This window comes from Mustelus asterias, chromosome 24 (assembly GCF_964213995.1).
Source record: "Mustelus asterias chromosome 24, sMusAst1.hap1.1, whole genome shotgun sequence".
NCBI classification, from domain to species: domain Eukaryota; kingdom Metazoa; phylum Chordata; class Chondrichthyes; order Carcharhiniformes; family Triakidae; genus Mustelus; species Mustelus asterias.
The window spans coordinates 53018700-53037899 of record NC_135824.1 but is presented as its reverse complement, the minus strand read 5'-3'; the positions used below and the strand labels follow the sequence as shown (position 1 = coordinate 53037899).

The 19200-nt window shown below is 49.0% G+C and overlaps 1 protein-coding gene and 1 pseudogene across 3 annotated transcripts in view; one reads left to right on the top strand and one right to left on the bottom strand.

The window, feature by feature from the left end:
• LOC144511101 (basic phospholipase A2 PC1 pseudogene) overlaps window positions 1-19200 on the bottom strand; it is a 92885-nt pseudogene that overhangs the window by 12134 nt on the left and 61551 nt on the right. The window lies entirely within an intron of this gene.
• On the top strand, window positions 9315-18846 carry LOC144511439 (basic phospholipase A2-like). Of its 2 annotated transcripts, none has more exons than XM_078241793.1 (3): window positions 9315-9373; window positions 15365-15471; window positions 18566-18846. In XM_078241793.1, exons 1-3 carry the CDS (start codon window positions 9324-9326, stop codon window positions 18718-18720), a joined length of 312 nt encoding a protein of 103 aa, XP_078097919.1. In that variant the 5' UTR covers window positions 9315-9323; the 3' UTR covers window positions 18721-18846. The 2 variants fall into 2 exon arrangements, 1 of the variants encoding a protein (XP_078097919.1); XR_013500823.1 differs by lacking the exon at window positions 9315-9373 and adding an exon at window positions 10899-10937.

Below are 19200 nucleotides of genomic sequence, written 5' to 3'. Positions count from 1 at the left end.
CGGTGGAAATGCGTCCTGATGAGATGGGAGCAGGAGGGAAAGGCGCCGATTTTATAGTGGCTCATCAGGTCTTGGTGGACCTGAGGAACCACTGTTTGTGGGGCATAGCAGGGGAAGGGGCTGAGAAAGAGGTCATGGTCATAGAGAGGGCACAAGAAAGGGGGGCTTTGTGTGTAGTGAAACCCAAAGAGGGGTATGATTTGGAAGCCATGGTAGGGAATACCTCGGAGGAATATAGGGGGTATGTCCGGAAGAATTTGGCCGCCTTTGCGACCCACAAGCACGATTGCGGGAGGGTCACCGGGACAGAGGTCAGGATAGATGGAGACCCCATGTCCCGACCCCAGAAACAGTATAGTTTCCCCCGGGAAGTGGAGGCAGATTTAGAGGTGGCCCTAAATTCACTGGTAAGGCAAGGCATTTTGAGGCCAATTCCCACACATGTGAACTCACCGCTCTGGCCGGTGAGGAAGCCAGATAATTCCTGGAGGGTCACAGTGGACTACAGAGTCCTAAATAAGAATATTCCGGCATGCGCCCCAACGGTAGCAGCCGTGGCGGACCTGTTAGGAGAAATTCCAGCGTCAGCCTCTGTTTTTACAGTGCTGGATATTTCGAATGGGTTTTGGTCCATCCCAGTCAAGCAGGAGGACCAGTGTAAGTTCGCCTTCACGTTTAAGGGGCAGCAGTATACATGGAGCTGTCTCCCACAGGGTTTCCACAACAGCCCCAGCATTTTTCACCAGTGCATGGCTGAATGCCTGAAAGAGTTTAGTGAGCCCCACAGACTGGTCCAGTATGTGGATGATATACTACTGTTCACGGACAGTAGCGAGGAACATGGCCCCCTGGTAGACGAGTTGTTGGGGTTACTCCATAAGGGAGGGTTAAAAGTTAACCCCAAGAAAGCCCAAATCGGGTTGAGGGAGGTCAAGTTCCTGGGTTTAACCCTTGGGGCTGGGGAGAGAGGGATAGATGCGGCCAGGAGACAGGCAGTGCAGGAACTCCCAGTCCCGGTAGACGTTAGGGGGGTACGGTCCTTTCTGGGAGTCACAGGCTACTGCCATGACTTCATTGAAGATTACGCCGTGACTGCAGCGCCTCTGCTCAGGCTGCTGCACAAGGGGGTGGAATGGGAGTGGGACAGCAAGTGTGAGTCGGCATTCGTCCGACTCAAGGAGGACTTGCAAAAGGCCCCAGCTCTGGGAGCCACTGACCCCCGGGAGGAATTTTTCCTGGAGGTAGCAGCAGGCAGTGTTAGCCTGAGCGCTGTACTCCTCCAAGAACGGCATGGCAAGTTGAGGCCAGTGGTGTATTCCTCCCGAGTTCTCACAGAAGTGGAGCGGGCATACTCCAACTGTGAATGGCACCTGCTAGCCACATACTGGGCGGTGAAGCGGGTGCAGGTTTTTATTAGAATGGCACCCATCACCCTCCTGACCCATCACACCCCAACCCAAATGTTGTTAAACGGTCAGATTAAAGATGGCACGGTCAGTAGCGCCAGGATCACCCGGTGGACTCTCTTGTTGTCCCAAATGGCGCTACGGGTGAAGGGGCCGAGTGAGCCACAGCTCGCAGCCAACCTGGTGTACCCAGGGGAGCCACACCATTGTTCCGTAGAGGGGGTATGGGAGGTAGGTTTTGGTTTTCGGGCAGGGCTGCATCCCACGGGTAGGGAGATATACGTAGACGGATCCAGTTCCATATCGGGGGGCATCAGATTCACGGGTTGTAGGATCTGGGACCCTGAAGCAGAGATAGCCCTGGCCCTCAAGCTCCCCCACACACTGAGCGCTCAGCAGGCAGAGCTGGCCGCAGTGATGTATGTGGTCACACATCCGGAGCGTTTCCCCATTCCATACACCATCTGCTCGGACAGCATGTTTACGTGCAACTCGTGCACGGAGTATCTGGCCATCTGGTCCCGCCAAGGGTACACCTCCTCGGATGGGAAGCCCCTCGCCACAAAACCCCTGTTAGAGAGGATCGTGGCTGCTGTAGGGGAGGGCGGGGATAGGTACATCCATAAGGTTAAAGCCCACTCCAAGACAGAGCCACAGGGTGAGGGGAACCAGAGGGCAGACAGTCTGGCCAGAGAGGGGGCTAGGTACGGGGTAGAGTGGGATCCTTACGGGGAAGGACAGGTGGCAGCAGTCAGGGGACAGCCCCGGAGAGGGGATCCAAGAGTGACCTTGGCCCCAGACCTAGCCACTGTTCAGGCACAGGACCCCGAGTTGAAGACCGCCATAACAGCCCTGGGTAGGCAGGAAAGGGTAGAGGGTCCTTATGGAGAGAAGGACATGACCTTAAAGGAAGACATGCTCTTTAGAGGGGACCAGTGGATGGTGCCTTCCCAGCATAGGAGGGAATTCATAGAGGTAGCTCATGAGAGCCCCGGAGCGGGACACCCCGGTCCCGAGACCACCTGGCAGCGGGTAGAGAAGGCAGGATGGTGGCCTGGCCTCCGGGAGGACGTTCGCGACTTTTGTGCGAACTGTTTAGTGTGCGCCACGAATAACCCCGATCCCCAAAAGAGGAAGGTTTCGCTGGGGCACGTCCGTAGGGTGGAGGGGCCCTGGCAGTCGGTACAGATCGACTATATTGGACCCCTTCCCACCGCCGCAGGGGGATACAAGTACTGCCTTGTATTAGTGAATGCGTTTTCGAAGCCTTCCCGTGCCGAACAGCCACCGCTGTAGGCACGGCTAAGATCCTAGTCAGGGAGGTGTTCTCCAGGTGGGGACTCCCGCAGTTTGTGGAGTCGGACCAGGGGAGTCATTTCACGGGGCAGGTCATGCAGGCGACCCTTAAGGTCCTGGGCATCAGGGCAAAATGGCATGTGGCCTATAACCCCCAGTCCTCGGGTCCTGTGGAGAGGTTAAACTGCACCATTAAAGAGAGGTTGCGGAAGGAGACTGGCAACTCTCCTAACCGGTGGGTGGAAGTTCTGCCCCTAGTACTCATGAGGATCCGGGCTAGTCAGTCCAGGAGTACAGGATATTCCCCACACGAGCTCATGACCGGGCGAGTCATGAGGACTCCGATTCATGTCATGGTACCTGCCCTGACAGAGGGACAGCTCAGGGAGGTCAATAGGGATAAGTTCGCAAAACAGCTGTTGGAACAGCTGAAGCAGGTTCACCGGCAGGCAGCCAGTAACATGGGGGCCCAGCACCGCAGAAACAGGCTGCTGCTGGAGCCCAGCACAACTCACGAGTGGGCCATAGGAGAGCAGGTGATGGTCCGCAATTTTGCGCGGGTGGGGACCTTTGAGCCACTGTACGCGGGGCCGTACAGTATAGTGGACAAGGCCAGCCCCATGGTATATGCTGTTCAGCTCCCCCGCAAGGTGAAATGGTTTCATGTAAACCAATGCAGGCTCTTTGACCCCACCAGGGCCGGGAAGAGCAAGAAGGGAGTGAGGAAGGGGGCAGCACCGGAGGTAGCGGCCGCAGTGAGGTTAACGGTGATACAAGCACCCAGCCTGGGTAATTTTAAACTACCCGAGCATCAGCTCACCGGCCGGGTCAACTGCCTCAGTGAGGCCGAAGTTAGGGAGGCAGAGGAGATGGAGGTATCACCTCTGGTATGGGAGTCAGGGAGGGGTCGTCGGAGCAGCAGGGTCTCCAGACCCCCGGTAAGGTGGTCTCCCTCACACATGGCACTCGGGGCCTGACCCCGCAGCAAAAGGGCCCGGGTGGAAAGTAGAAGGCGTGGGGCACTACGAAGTGCGGCCACGGGTAGCCCAGTCTCCGCAGGGAACGGAGAGGGATTCCGGAAACCCTTTGGGGAAGGGGAGGCCAGGGGCAGTCAGGACCCTCGGCCCACGGAGGTCTGGACCGGACGGTCAGGCCAGGCAGACGACTGGCCTCAGCAGGGTGAGGATCAGTTTTAAGTTGACCACCCGGAGACGGGTGGTGGTGTAAATAGATATAGGATTCACGTTCTGGTTGTTTTAGTAGTTTTCCGTGTAGATTATTCTGTGTATGTGATGTTTTCCGAATTGGGAACAGTAGTGAGGAGGTCGGGAACTTCTCTAGTTTAAGAATGGACGCAGGGCACTAGGACCCTGGGGAGCCAGGCTGCGAAATACAGTACTGCAGCCGGCAGCTTGTGAAATTGCACGGTGGCAATTTCAAAAGCGGTAACTGCAAGCGAGGAATACAATGGCGCCCTTCCGTTTGAAGTGGTTCCAGGAAGGGTAAACGGCAATGTGGAGGCAAGGAGGTCTTCTGTTTTGTTTTACAGATGGGTCGTCCTGCCATATGGATACTGAGTATAACAATGTGCCTGGAGATGTGTGAGACCCGTAGAGGGGAAATGGAGGAGTCGTTGCTATATGGGTGCTCTGGCGGCAGGGCACCCCTCGTAACTACCGGTCAGGGAGACCTGGTGACCTCGGAGCAGACACGCTACTCCCACGTGGGGAGGTGGCCTGGGTGGCTGGGGTCGAACTCGACCAGGTACCCCAGCCACCAGAGCTTCACATACGGAGAGGCCTCTGTACTCTGCAGAGAGATACAGGTGGCGACTGACCGGGTTAGGGTGACGGAGGGCAGGCGGGTGTGTTTAACCTGTAAGGGGGATGTTCCTTTGGGGAGGTGGTGGTGGCTCAGGAAGCTGAGCCCGGACATGAGGGATCGATCCTCGGACTGGGAACAACTGGACAATGATACCTACCGGACCATCATGTGGTCACCAGGAGGGATTACTGTATGTTGGGAGAAGTGGTGGGCTTATGACCAGGGGATATATTTGTGCCTATGGGGGTCTGCCAGGGTATGTCCACAAGGGGCATCGATCACCTTCGTGAGGTGGTGGCAGGACTCCGGGGGCGGGATAAATTGGGACCGCATTGGGAAGGGATGCGTAACTCCCTGGGCTGGGATGACTGTGAAAGCTACCGAACTGCTGGTTCAGGTAAAGAGACCCCTGCCCACGGCCCAACCGATCAACCCCCACAACTGTCCGACAACCACCAAGGGGTCTGAGAATGGCCTAGTGCTCATCCCCACCAAGAAGTTATTGTACCAGGGGGTACATTACGCTGTTGCCTCTGTTGTGTTAAATTTGACTGAAGTGCGTCTACCAGCATGGTGCCCTCGCGAGACAGAGCTATTATACCAGGTGTTGTTAAAAGAAAAACCGCTACTGTATCCCAATGCTGTGAAGTTTCTGTACATATATGCGGTAACCCCTACGTTTGGGGGCCGCTGGTTTATTGCTGTACTTGTTGTATTTAATGTTTTTCCATCCCGCATATTGCAAGGGATTGTTGTAATGTATCTACCTATGTCACCTTTCTCTGTGTTGCTGTATATAAAAGGGGTGTAGCTCAGATTAAGGGGATTCCTCGGGACACAGGGCTTCGCGGGTTAGTAGGGGGTGCTTACAGTCACGAAGGAGGAGAAATGTTGCCCCTCAAACGTTTATGTCGATACGGTCCGAGCGAGTCTGGATGTATCGAAGGGGCATCTGTAAGTTTTTCGGGCAACTCAGGCCTTTTTATGAGCTGGGAAAAGGACTTGAACCCTAAAGAACTGTGAAAGTGGCCACATTTGGCTGCAGGACTTGACCAAAAATTTCCCAGGGAGCTCAGCCAGCCTGTGTGTGTGTGTGTGTGTGTGTGTGTGTGTGTGAAGGGGTCCAGTCCAAAAATTGCAAGCAGCCAGAAACCAGACGGACTGCTGATTAGGTTATCAGCAGCACAAAAAGGAACTCACGACATCACCAGACTAGGCCGGCAGCAAGACAATACACCTGGTCTGGACTCAATACAGGTGATAATGGCCTTGTCCCAGAGCGAGGAGAAGCCCATTTCCACAGTGGGAAAACAATTAAACGATCTCCGATGGAACAATAAAGAACAGCAAGAGACCTATCACCTGGGATGGGATCATCTGGTCTCTATGGACTGTAAGATCGCAGCTGCAGATAACATTAGCAAGCCTTTGTCTGTGGAACTGCCGGTTGGAAGGGGGCGGAGTTGGCAGGAAAAAAATGCAAGTTTTACAATATAAAAGAATGGTCAGGCCGGCCATCTCTCTCTTTTCTCTTCGGACCAGCATAGCAGCACTTGTCTCCTGTTCCTGCCTCTCGTTCGTCTCCAGCACGCAGCCCGAAGCCCACTGAGCAATTTAAACTCGGATTGTGAGTATTCCCATGTAATTCGCGAAGTTCCCGAGATCATCATAGTGGATGAGGCTTTGGGAAAAGGGGGGGCTTTTGCATGCACCTTTCATAGTTTAAGATGTGGTAAACTTGTGTAAAGTAAGCATTCCGGTGTGTCCGTTTTAGTATTCCTTCCATAGCTATAGTCTTATAGAGCATAAGGCATTGTGTGTTGTTTTCCTGGTGTTTGGTGATTGACCTTGATGTTTTAATAAATATATATATATATATCTTTGACTTCCATTGGAGTCCGTTTTGATCTTTTTCAATTTCTCACCAATGATCTCTGACTAAGTCACAATATGAAATATTCCTTACCATAATTCCGGAGTCTAGAACTGAGGGTACCCTGGGCGCTTCGAAACCGCCCACTCAGGAAAGGCTGCCAGGTAGTGGATAGGCAGCAGTTTCCTTTTCTCTCTCTTGGGAGCGCTACTCTAGTGAAGTAGACGCAAGGTGGCCGTTGTTCCATCGGCGAGAGAGAGAATCACTCGGGCATTGGTGGGGTTTGGGTGACGGAGAACCAAACCTAAAATAAGCCCAGTGGAGTTAAAAAGAGGGATCCCGCTACAATATGGCAGTGAGTTTTAAGGGGCGTCTTGACAAGTAAATGAATAGGATGGGAATAGAGGGATATGGTTCCCGGAAGGGTAGGGGGTTTTAGTTAAGTCGGGCAGCATGGTCGGTGCAGGCTTGGAGGGCCGAAGGGCCTGTTTCTGTGCTGTAACTTTCTTGCAATGAAGCGATGGTGATGGGACTGAGAGATGAACAATTCCAGCAGGTGTAGGCAATTCCATTGAAGGCAGAGAGACAAAACAGAATGTGCAAAGATAGGAGAATGAGGGGCAATGTGGATCATCATCACCATTTCAATTCTCATAAACCGGCCCAAAAACACCCAGTCACGGTTTGTCCATCGAATTGACACATTCTCAGATGTCATTGCGAATTCCACAGCTCACACCTTCAGCTCTCTCCCACGCTCACACACCTAAAGCTATCACGCAGCGAGATTAACACCCCCCCAAAACCCACCAGACTACCCCGGAGTAAAGCTCCTTTCAGACAATATTCCCCACACATTCCTCATCCGTGAGGGAATGAATTAGTTACTGAAGGTACAGATCCTCATTGGGACCCACTCAGACAAAGTGCTAACTCTCACTGGGATACAGTTCCTGAAGGTGCTGACTCCCACTGGGATTCAGTTCCTGAAGGTGCTGACTCTCACTGGGATACAGTTCCTGAAGGTGCTGACTCTCACTGGGGGACAGTTCCTGAAGACGCTGACTGTCACTGGGATACAGTTCCTGAAGGTGCTGACTCTCACTGGAATACAGTTCCTGAAGGCGCTGACTCTCACTGGGATACAGTTCCTGAAGGTGCTGACTCTCACTGGGATACAGTTCCTGAAGGTGCTGACTCTCACTGGGATACAGTTCCTGAAGGTGCTGACTCTCACTGGGATACAGTTCCTGAAGTTGTTGACTCTCACTGGGATACAGTTCCTGAAGGCGCTGACTCTCACTGGGATACAGTTCCTGAAGGTGCTGACTCTCACTGGGATACAGTTCCTGAAGGTGCTGACTCTCACTGGGATACAGTTCCTGAAGGTGCTGACTCTCACTGGGATACAGTTCCTGAAGTTGTTGACTCTCACTGGGATACAGTTCCTGAAGATGCTGACTCTCACTGGGATACAGTTCCTGAAGATGCTGACTCTCACTGGGATACAGTTCCTGAATGTGCTGACTCTCACCTGGGGACAATTGCTTAAATTGCTGACATTACTGTTTAACCAGATGGCTGTTACCAGCCTCTGACGCATTGGGGTCCCACTTTTGTACCTATGAGTCTGCAATGCACGTTTTGGTAGGATATTTAACCATGTGGTACATCATAGCTTTTCCAAAAGTTGACAAAAAGCAACATCCCTACATATGTGTCCACAGGATTATTAACTCAGTGAATTCGGGAGTTGTCATTCACAGTTGGGATGTGAAGAGATTTTTGATTTGATTTATTATTGTCACGTGTATTAACATACAGTGAAAAGTATTGTTTCTTGCACGCTATACAGACAAGGCATACCGTTCATAGAGAAGGAAAGGAGAGAGTGAAGAATGTCGTGTTACAGTCATAGCTAGGGTGTAGAGAAAGATCAACTTAGTGTGGGGTAGGTTTATTCAAAAGTCTGACAGCGGCAGGCAAGATGCTGTTCTTGAGTCGGTTGGTACGTGACTCAGACTTTTGTATCTTTTTCCCGACGGAAGAAGGTGGAAGAGAGAATGTCTGGGGTGCGTGAGGTCACTGATTATGCTGGCTGCTTTCCCGAGGCAGCGGGAAGTGTAGACAGAGTCAATGGATGGGAGGCTGGTTTGCGTGATGGATTGGGCTACATTCACGACCTTTTGTAGCGCCTTGCGGTCTTGGGCAGAGCAGGAGCCATACCAAGCTGTGATACAACCAGAAAGAATGCTTTCTATGGTGCATCTGTAAAAGTTGGTCAGAGTCGTCGCGGACATGCCAAATTTCCGGAGTCTTCTGAGAAAGTAGAGGCATTGGTGGGGCTTTCTTAACTATCGTGTCAGCATGGGGGGACCAGGACAGATTGTTGTTGATCTGAACATCTCGACCATTTCTACTTTGTCCTCGTTGATGTAGAGAGAGGCATGTTGTCCTTTACGCTTCCTGAAGTCGATGACAATCTGCTTTGTTTTGTTGACATTGAGGGAGAGATTATTGTTGCTGCACCACTTCACCAGATTCTCTACCTCATTTGTCAGCTCGACAACCGGATCAGTAAATTTGCTCACTGATAAGTATCAGGAGATCATTGATCTGACTGCTGCGATTAAATAAATTAGACTGGGAATTGTGGTGAACAATCTGTACAGTTTTACTTTCCAGGTGTCTTCAATGCCAAGTAAGTTAGTCAATGAAACCAAGCGCATCAGCACCACCCAATGACAACAGCTTCGTCAAACATCTCCCTCCTTGGATCACGGTGAGAATTGGAATGAGCGGCCAATGGGGTTGGAACCTTATTTGCATTTGCTGAGCAAATATGGGTTGTGACCGCCCCGGGAGCAGAACAAAAGAGACAGAGCCCCGAGGAGACAAACATCCATCTCTGGAAGGAATCGAGAATGCATGGGGTCCCCGAAACTCATTGTGATCCTCCTCATCGTGCCTGGAGGTAAGTGATCAACTGGAGACCTCAGGGATGTGCTGGAGGAGTGCGGGTCATAGCAAATGAAGCAACGCCCAAAAACTGGGCATGATTCAGAACAGATGAACTGTCAATGACAAAGAAGGTAAAAGGAAATGTGAATACCTGTCCTGGGAGTGTTTGATGGGGGACAGTGTAGAGGGAGCTTTACTCTGTATCTAACCCCGTGCTGTACCTGTCCTGGGAGTGTTTGATAGGGTCAGTGTAGAAGGAGCTTTACTCTGTATCTAACCCCATGCTATACCTGTCCTGGGAGTGTTTGATGGGGACAGTGGAGAGGGAGCTTTACTCTGTATCTAACCTCGTGCTGTACCTGTCCTGGGAGTGTTTGGTGGGGGCAGTGTAGATGGAGCTTTACTCTGTATCTAACCCCATGCTGTACCAGTCCCCGGAGTGTTTGATGGTGACTGCGTAGAGGGAGCTTTACTCTGTATCTAACCCCATGCTATACCTGTCCTGGGAGTGTCTGATTGGGACAGTGTCGAGGGAGCTTTGCTCCATATCTAACCCGGTGTTGTACCTGTCCGATGAGTATTTGATGAGGATCAGTGTAGAGGGTTCTTTACTCTGTATCTAACCCCGTGCTGTGCCTGTCCTGGGAGTGTTTGATGGGGACAGTGTAGAGGGAGCTTTACTCTGCATCTAACCCCGTGCTGTGCCTGCCCTGGGATTGTTTGATGGGGGACAGTGAAGAGGGAGCTTTACTCTGTATCTAACCCCACGCTGTACCTGTCCTGGGATTATCTGATGGGGGACAGTGTAGAGGGAGCTTTACTCTGTATCTAACCCCATGCTGTACCTGTCCTGGGAGTGTTTGATGGGGACAGTGGAGAGGGAGCTTTACTCTGCATCTAACCCCATGCTGTACCTGTCCTGGGAGTGTTTGATGGGGACAGTGTAGATGGAGCTTTACTCTGTATCTAACCCCGTGCTGTACCTGTCCTGGGAGTGTTTGATGGGGACAGTGTAGAGGGAGCTTTACTCTGTATCTAACCCCGTGCTGTGCCTGTCCTGGGATTGCCTGATGTTGGGATTGTGAAATTCTCTGGCATAGGGAATCGTTGGTGTGAATATTATTGATGGCTTTAAGGGGAAGCTCGGTGAGTGCATGAAGGAGAAAGGAATGGAAAGCTTTGCTGGTTGGGTTGGATGAAGATGGATGGGAGGAGCCTGATCTGGGACAGACACAGCCATGGATTGTTGCGCCGAATGGCCTGTCTCTGAGACACAATTTCTATTAAATTCACAAATATTCTTCTGCAGCTTGTGGTTTTTACAATCCGCGTGCTGTTAAATTGTCTTCCTGCTCGCTCTGATTCCGGGCTTTCTGATACAATGATTTATCCTGTTGTCCTCTTGTAGCAATGTGGATCCCTGCACAGGGAATCGCTGTTGAGGAGAGAAACATAATGAACTTTCGACACCTTTTTGTTTGCGCCAACACGAAGTTCAATATAAGGCAACTCCTTTACTACGGCTGTTTCTGTATTCGTGGAGGGAATGGCAACCAGCCAGTGGATGCTATTGACAGGTAAAATAAGAGCATTCCTGTGTAAAAAAAACACTCTCCGTGAAGCCAAGATGTGAATGTTTGCGCTGATTGAGAAACAGCAATGTCTTGCTCTGGGGCAAAGCAGAGTGAAGACATTCCTTAGAAAGACAGAACTTGCTTCTGTGTAATCAAAGAACAAAGAACATTACAGCACAGGAACAGGCCCTTCGGCCCTCCAAGCCTGCACCGACCATGCTGCCCGACTTAACTAAAACCCCCTACCCTTCCAGGGACCATATTCCTCTATTCCCATCCTATTCATGTACTTGTCAAGACACCCCTTAAAAGTCTCTACCATATCCCCTTCCACTACCTCCCCCGGCAACGAGTTCCAGGCACCCACCACTCTCTGTGTAAAAGATCTGCCTCGTACCTCTCCTTTAAACCTTGCCCCTCGCACCTTAAACCTGTGCCCCCTAGTAATTGACTCTTCCACCCTGGGAAAAAGCTTCTGACTATCCACTCTGTCCATGCCTGTCATAATCTTGAAGACTTCTATCAGGTCGCCCCTCATTCTCCGTCACTCCAGTGAGAACAAACCAAGTTTCTCCAACCTCTCCTCATAGCTAATGCCCTCCATACCAGGCAACATCCTAGTAAATCTTTTCTGTATTCTCTCCAAAGCCTTCACATCCTTCTGGCAGTGTGGCGACCAGAATCGAACACTATATTCCAAGTGCGGCCTAACTAAGGTTCTATAAAGCTGCAACATGACTTGCCAATTTTTAAACTCAGTACGCCGGCTGATGAAGGCAAGCATGCCGTATGCCTTCTTGACTACCTTCTCCACCTGCATTGCCACTTTCAGTGACCTGTGTACCTGTACACCCAGATCCCTTTGCCTGTCAATACTCTTAAGGGTTCTGCCATTTACTGTATATTTCCTATCTGTACTAGACCTTCCAAAATGCATTACCTCACATGTTCTTTCAATGACAAAAACAAATTCAATTGGTAGTCCAGTGTCATATGCAAATCATTAGTAGTCAGCACAAATTATAAGCAATGATTCCACACAGTGGTTATAATGTTCCGAACACTTTGCAAGGGTACAAAATACTGTTAAAGCAGTTTTAAAATAGAAAATTGGAAGATTGGGAGGAGCAGCTGAGTTTTTTTCTCTGCTGGAACAAATATTTTATGATCATTGCTATCCTCCCAAATTCCGCAAAGTAAATCTATATGACAGGTTTAGGGTGCTGGGGAGTAGGTATAGAGGAGATGTTAGGGGTAAGTCTTTCACTCAGAGGGTGGTGGGTGCGTGGAATCGGCTGCCGGTAGTGGTGGTGGAAGCGGATTCGATTGAGTCTTTTAAGAGACTTTTGGATAGGTTCATGGAGGTTCGTAAGATAGAGGGTTATAAATGAGCCTAGAAGGTAAGGAAATTGTTCGGCGCAACTTGTGGACCGAAGGGCCTGTTTGTGCTGTAGCTTTTCTATGTTCTATGTTCTATGACGAACTATACTAGCATGTTTGTCTACCAGAACATATGTTTCTCCAATTTCCATTTGCAAACCTTCCCACTGCCTCCAGGCAGAGTAACTGCTTCAATGATGAAAGATTTTTAAAGTGTGATCACTGTGGTAAGGTAAAAGCCAATTTATACACAGCTTGTGCTCCGCGCTCCCTTCCCTTTAACCCACCCCTTATGTGTCAGCAAACCCCATTCCAGCCCCTCTCTGGCTGTGCTGCACCCTCCCAATCAGAATGTCCTGCAGTGGATACACTGGGACCCCCCCTCAACAAGAAACATTTCCCCATGGCAAGGCCAAACTTTTCTCTCTCCTGATTGGTTCACCATTCAGTGCCCTGATTGGCCATTCCATCCCAGTGGCACCATTGGCTCATCAGGCATCCCATCGAGATGGTTAACAGGTGAGGCACTGGTTTGGAGGAGTTACTGGAGAAATTGTGCAGGGAGCGACTGGGGGTCATTTATAGGAAGTTACTGGGGATAATTTATAGGGAGTTACTGGGGGTAATTTATAGGGAGTTACTGGGGGTAATTAATAGGGAGTTACTGGGGGTAATTTATAGGGAGTTACTGGGGGTAATTTATGGGGAGTTACTGGGGGTAATTTATAGGGAGTTACTGGGGGTAATTTACAGGGAGTTACTGGGGGTAATTAATAGGGAGTTACTGGGGGTAATTTATAGGGAGTTACTGGGGGTAATTTATAGGGAGTTACTGGAAAAATTGTGTAGGGAGCTACTGGGGGTAATTTATAGGGAGTTACTGGGGGTAATTTACAGGGAGTTACTGGGGGTAATGTTGAGTGAGTGTAGGGAGCTACTGGGGGTAATTTATAGGGAGTTACTGGGGGTAATGTTTAGTGAGTTACTGGGGGTAATGTTTAGTGAGTTACTGGGGGTAATTTATAGGGAGTTACTGGGGGTAATGTTTAGTGAGTTACTGGGGGTAATTTACAGGGAGTTACTGGGGGTAATTTACAGGGAGTTACTGAGGGTAATTTACAGGGAGTTACTGGGGGTAATTTACAGGGAGTTACTGGGGGTAATTTACAGGGAGTTACTGGGGGTAATGTTTAGTGATTGTGCAGGGAGCTACTGGGGGTAATTTATAGGGAGTTACTGGGGTAATGTTTAGTGAGTTACTGGCGAAATGTTATGGGAAGTTACTGGAGAAATGTTATAGGTTGTTACTGGGGTTAATTTGCAGGGAGTTCCTGGAAATATTTTATAGGGAGTTAGTGAAGAAATTTTATAGAGTGTTACTGGGGGTAATTTATAGGGAGTTACTGAAGAAATGTGACAGGGAGTTACTGGAGAAATTTCACAGGGAGTTAATGTGGGTAATTTTCAGGGAGTTACTGCGGTATTTTATAGATAGTTACTGGGGGTCATTTATAGGGGGTTACTGGGGGTCATTTATAGGGGGTTACTGGGGGCAATTTGTAGGTGGTAACTGGGGGTAATTTATAGGGGGTTACTGGGGGTAATTTATAGGGGGTTACTGGGGGTAATTTACAGGGAGTTACTGGGGGTAATTAATAGGGAGTTACTGGGGGTAATTTATAGGGAGTTACTGGGGGTAATTTATAGGGAGTTACTGGGGGTAATTTACAGGGAGTTACTGGGGGTAATGTTGAGCGAGTGTAGGGAGCTACTGGGGGTAATTTATAGGGAGTTACTGGGGGTAATTTACAGGGAGTTACTGGGGGTAATGTTTAGTGAGTTACTGGGGGTAATTTACAGGGAGTTACTGGGGGTAATGTTTAGTGAGTTACTGGGGGTAATTTACAGGGAGTTACTGGGGGTAATTTACAGGGAGTTACTGGGGGTAATGTTTAGTGATTGTGCAGGGAGCTACTGGGGGTTACTGGGGTAATGTTTAGTGAGTTACTGGCGAAATTTTATGGGAAGTTACTGGAGAAATGTTATAGGTTGTTAATGGGGTTAATTTGCAGGGAGTTCCTGGAAATATTTTATAGGGAGTTAGTGAAGAAATTTTATAGAGTGTTACTGGGGGTAATTTATAGGGAGTTACTGAAGAAATGTGACAGGGAGTTACTGGAGAAATTTCATAGGGAGTTAATGTGGGTAATTTTCAGGGAGTTACTACGGTATTTTATAGATAGTTACTGGGGGTCATTTATAGGGGGTTACTGGGGGCAATTTGTAGGTGGTAACTGGGGTAATTTATAGGGGGTTACTGGGGGTAATTTATAGGGGGTTACTGGGGGTAATTTATTAAAAGCCTCTGACTATTCACTCTGTCTCTGCCCCTCATAATTTTGTAGACCTCTATCTGGTCTCCCCTCAATCTCCATCTTTCCAGTTAAATGGATCCTAGTTTATTCAACCTTTCCTCATCGTCAACACCTTCGAGACCAGGCAACATCCTGGTGAACCTTCTTTGCCCTCTCTCCCAAAGCTTCCACGTCCTTCCTTGTCATGTTTGTCTTGAGCTGGATGCGATGTTCTTTCACAAAATATTGGTTTGATGATGTAGATGCCAAGAATAATTGTCCATATTCATCGACTATTCATGACACCACCTCCCGACTCCAAACATCCCTCCTCCATGCTGCCATTGGCCCATTCTCGGGGTGCCGCGCCTTTCCAGACCAATTGGAAAGTGAACAGACTCTTTGTCATCTGATTGGATGCTTTTTTGAGAAACGGTTTCTCCCTCCCACCCCCGACTTTATCCCCAATAAACAAATGTGTTGAAACAAAAGAGGAAAACCCTCGTGCAGCAATGACCTTATTCCCTCAGTTCGAGGGAATGAGTTCCCTGAGGATGAATCTTTCATTCCTGAAAACTCCAAGGACAACCCGATCTGAGGCTGGGTTGGAATTATTCAGCCTCTGACTTGAGTTTCAGTCTCTCCAAGAGAAAACTTCAATCTGAAATGTTATCTCCTGTTTGTCAACCTGTTTAGATGCTGCCAAGTGCACGATGACTGTTACAATGAAGGCAAGAAAATGGGGTGCTCTGCGAAGATCAGGCCGTACCCTTTTACCTGCAATAATGGAGTCCCCAATTGCGGTGAGTGAAAACCCAAATAAAATCTATTCCGACCTTGGAAATTTCCACTGGCTCCCTGTCCCCTCCCTTCCCTCAACAGGTCAACATCGGCAATGTACAACAGCAGCTTTTATCTGATCCCGTTAGAGTCATGAAACATCCAAAGTCGGCTTCAGATGACCAAAAGCTTCGGTCAAAGAGGGTTTAAGGAATGTCTCAATCCAGGCGGAAAGGTGGAGGGAGGGAATCCCAGAGCTTGGGAGCGATTGAAATCAGGAATACACAAGGGAGCAGAATTAGTGGCGCGCTGAGGTCGGGAAGGGTGATGGGGCTGGGGAAGATTGCAAAGATAGCGATGGGCACGGCCACGGAAGCATCGGAAACAAGATTTTAAAATCAAGAGTTCGCTTGGCCAGGTGCCATTGCAGGTCGACGGGTTCAAACTTGCTCTGGTTTGCCCTATGTTCATGGCTGATCTCATTGCAACCTTAACTCCACATTGCTGCCTGTCCCCATAACCAGGGGGTCCCAGGCTCCACTGCTCCCTGGGGTGAAGCATTCTAAATACTAAGCACCCACTGAAGAAATAACTTTCTCCTTCTCTCCTTCTTCACGGAGAGACCCTTTACTTTGAAACTGTATCATCTAGTTCCAGATCCCCCCCCCAGGAGGGGAAACACCCTCTCAGCATCTACCCCTGACAAGCCAGTACAGAATTTCATATGTTTCAGGAAGATCACCTCTCACTCTTCTCAACTTCAATGAATATGGACACAACCTGCTCCAGCTTTTTTTCAGTGACAGATGTCAGGTGAACTGGCCGATAGCTTCCTACGTTCGCTCTCTCTCTCCTTGCTTAACCAGAAGTGTTTACATTCTTCTGAGCCAAGATCATTTCTCACTCACTGCCGTGTTGATCTCATCTTTTATGAACGGATCCACCCCATTTCCTTTTACTTTCTTCCTCTGCTTCCAAAATGTCAATTGCCTTTGAACATTCAGTTGCCAGCCTGAGTCACTTTGCAACTGCATCTCTGCAATGTTGATCTGATCGGACCCACTTATTTCTATCTGGGGGAACATTATCTGTCCCTGATGCTGTTGCCCTGTCCAAAACCCAGAGTCCAGCTCATTCACTCAGACAGGCAGTTCCTCGAGCTGCAGATACTTCATGCAGATGTGGTTGCTGTGAATCCGACACCTTGCCACTTGGAATACTGCGTACAGTTCTGGTCACCCGATTATAGAAAGGATATTATTGAACTAGAAAGAGTGCAGAAGAGATTTACTGGGATGCTACCCGGACTTGATGGATTGAGTTATATGAAGAGGCTGGATAGACTGGGACTTTTTTCTCTGGAGCGTAGAAGGCTGAGGGGTGATCTTATAGAGGTCTGTAAAATAATGAAGGGCATAGATCAGCTAGACAGTCAATATCTTTTCCCAAAGGTAGGGGGGTCTAAAACTAGAGGGTGCAGGTTTAAGGTGCGAGGGGAGAGATACGAAAGGGTCCAGAGGGGCAATTCTTTCACACAGAGGGTGGTGAGTGTCTGGAACAAGCTGCCAGAGGTAGTAGTAGAAGCGGGTACAATTTTATCTTTTAAAAAGCATTTAGATAGTTACATGGGTACGATGGGTATAGAGGGATATGGACCAAACGCGAGCAATTGGGATTAGCTTAGAGGTTTAAAAAAAAAGGGCGGCATGGACAAGTTGGGCCAAAGGGCCTGTTTCTATGCTGTAAACATCTATGACTCTATGGCCTCTTTTGTAGTGTATTTTGTTAACTAATTTAGGTTTCCAGTTTAGAATTATCACTCAGTAATGATTTGCAGTTATTAAGCTGTTTAATCAATTAAGCTAGAAAGTTTAAATTTTATTTATTAGTGTCACAAGTAGGCTTAAATTAACACTGCAATGAAGTCACTGTGCAAATCCTCTAGTCACCACACTCTGTTCGGGTACACTGAGGGAGAATTTAGCATGGCCAATGCACCTAGCCAGCACGTCTTTCGGACTGTGGGAGGAAACCGGAGCGGCCGGAGGAAACCCACGCAGACACGGGGAGAACGTGCAGACTCCGCACAGACAGTGACCCAAGCCGGGAATTGAACCATGGTCCCTGTGCTGTGAAGCAGCAGTGCGAACAACTGTGCCACCGCGCCACAAATTTGCAGCAGTAGTTATGAACAGAATAGAATTGATAGAACCCAAGCCAGTTGGTGAAGTCAGAACCAAGACACATATCACCCCACTCTTACGCACGCACTCACACACACTGGGGTACAGTTCCTGAAGGTGCTGACTCTCACTGGGGTACAGTTCCTGAAGGTGCTGACTCTCACTGGGGTACAGTTCCTGAAGGTGCTGACTCTCACTGGGATACAGTTCCTGAAGGTGCTGACTCTCACTGGGATACAGTTCCTGAAGGTGCTGACTCTCACTGGGATACAGTTCCTGAAGGTGCTGACTCTCACTGGGGTACAGTTCCTGAAGGTGCTGACTCTCACTGGGGTACAGTTCCTGAAGGTGCTGACTCTCACTGGGGGACAGTTCCTGAAGGTGCTGACTCTCTCCGGGATACAGTTCCTGAAGGTGCTGACTCTCACTGGGATACAGTTCCTGAAGGTCCTGACTCTTCACTGGGGTACAGTTACTGAAGGTGCTGGCTCTCACTGGGATACAGCTCCTGAAGGTGCTGACTCTCACTGGGATACAGTTCCTGAAGGTGCTGACTCTCACTGGGATACAGTTACTGGAGGTGCTGACTCTCACTGGGATACGCAGATGGTTTGCTGCTTCTCACTGTGATGTGATTCTGATCGGTTAATTTCACCCGTGGAAATCAACGTGTAGGGAACCTCCCACGACATTTGTTGCCCCATATATTTGGAAGCCTCAACAACATTATCGATCCCTCAACCATTATGGATCACCCACAAGATTAAGGAACCTGTAAGAATAATGATTCCTGCAACATTGCAAATTCTCACATCTTTAAACTCACCCACAGCATGAGTGTGTACATTAATGTGTGTACATTCGGGTGTATATCTGTACATGACAGTGCATATTTTACACTGTGTATATTTGGTTACCCTCCTTTCTTTTGCAGACAATGATTTGATAACAAAGCAAAAATCCTGGAAGAAATTGTGTGACTGTGATTTTGCGGCTGCAATCTGCTTCAAAAAGAATGAGAACAACTTCAAGCAAAAGTTTGAGGGCTGGGACCAAAAGCAATGCAAACCATCAGATAACTCCAGCTAGCAATGAAGCGATGGTGATGGGACTGAGAGTCACTCTGACAAGCGTCTCTCCAATCGAATATTCCGGGTGTGATTGATGGGATTTCTCTCTCACCCTCTCACTGATTTCTAATTCCTCACCGAGTGTCTCTCATATCCATGTTTTGTTGCTGTTTTACCTTTTAATTTGTTTGAAATGTACTTTGCAATTCTGCTGAAATAAAACACACTGATTGAAGCTGCAATGCTGGGAGTTGCAGCGTTTGTTAATGACTGATACAGGAACCATTCTCGACGGTCAGGGCGCCGGGAGGGAGATGAACAATTCCAGCAGGTGTAGGCAATTCCATTGAAGGCAGAGAGACAAAACAGAATGTGCAAAGATAGGAGAATGAGGGGCAATGTGGATCATCATCACCATTTCAATTCTCATAAACCGGCCCAAAAATACCCAGTCACGGTTTGTCCATCGAATTGACACATTCTCAGGTGTCATTGCGAA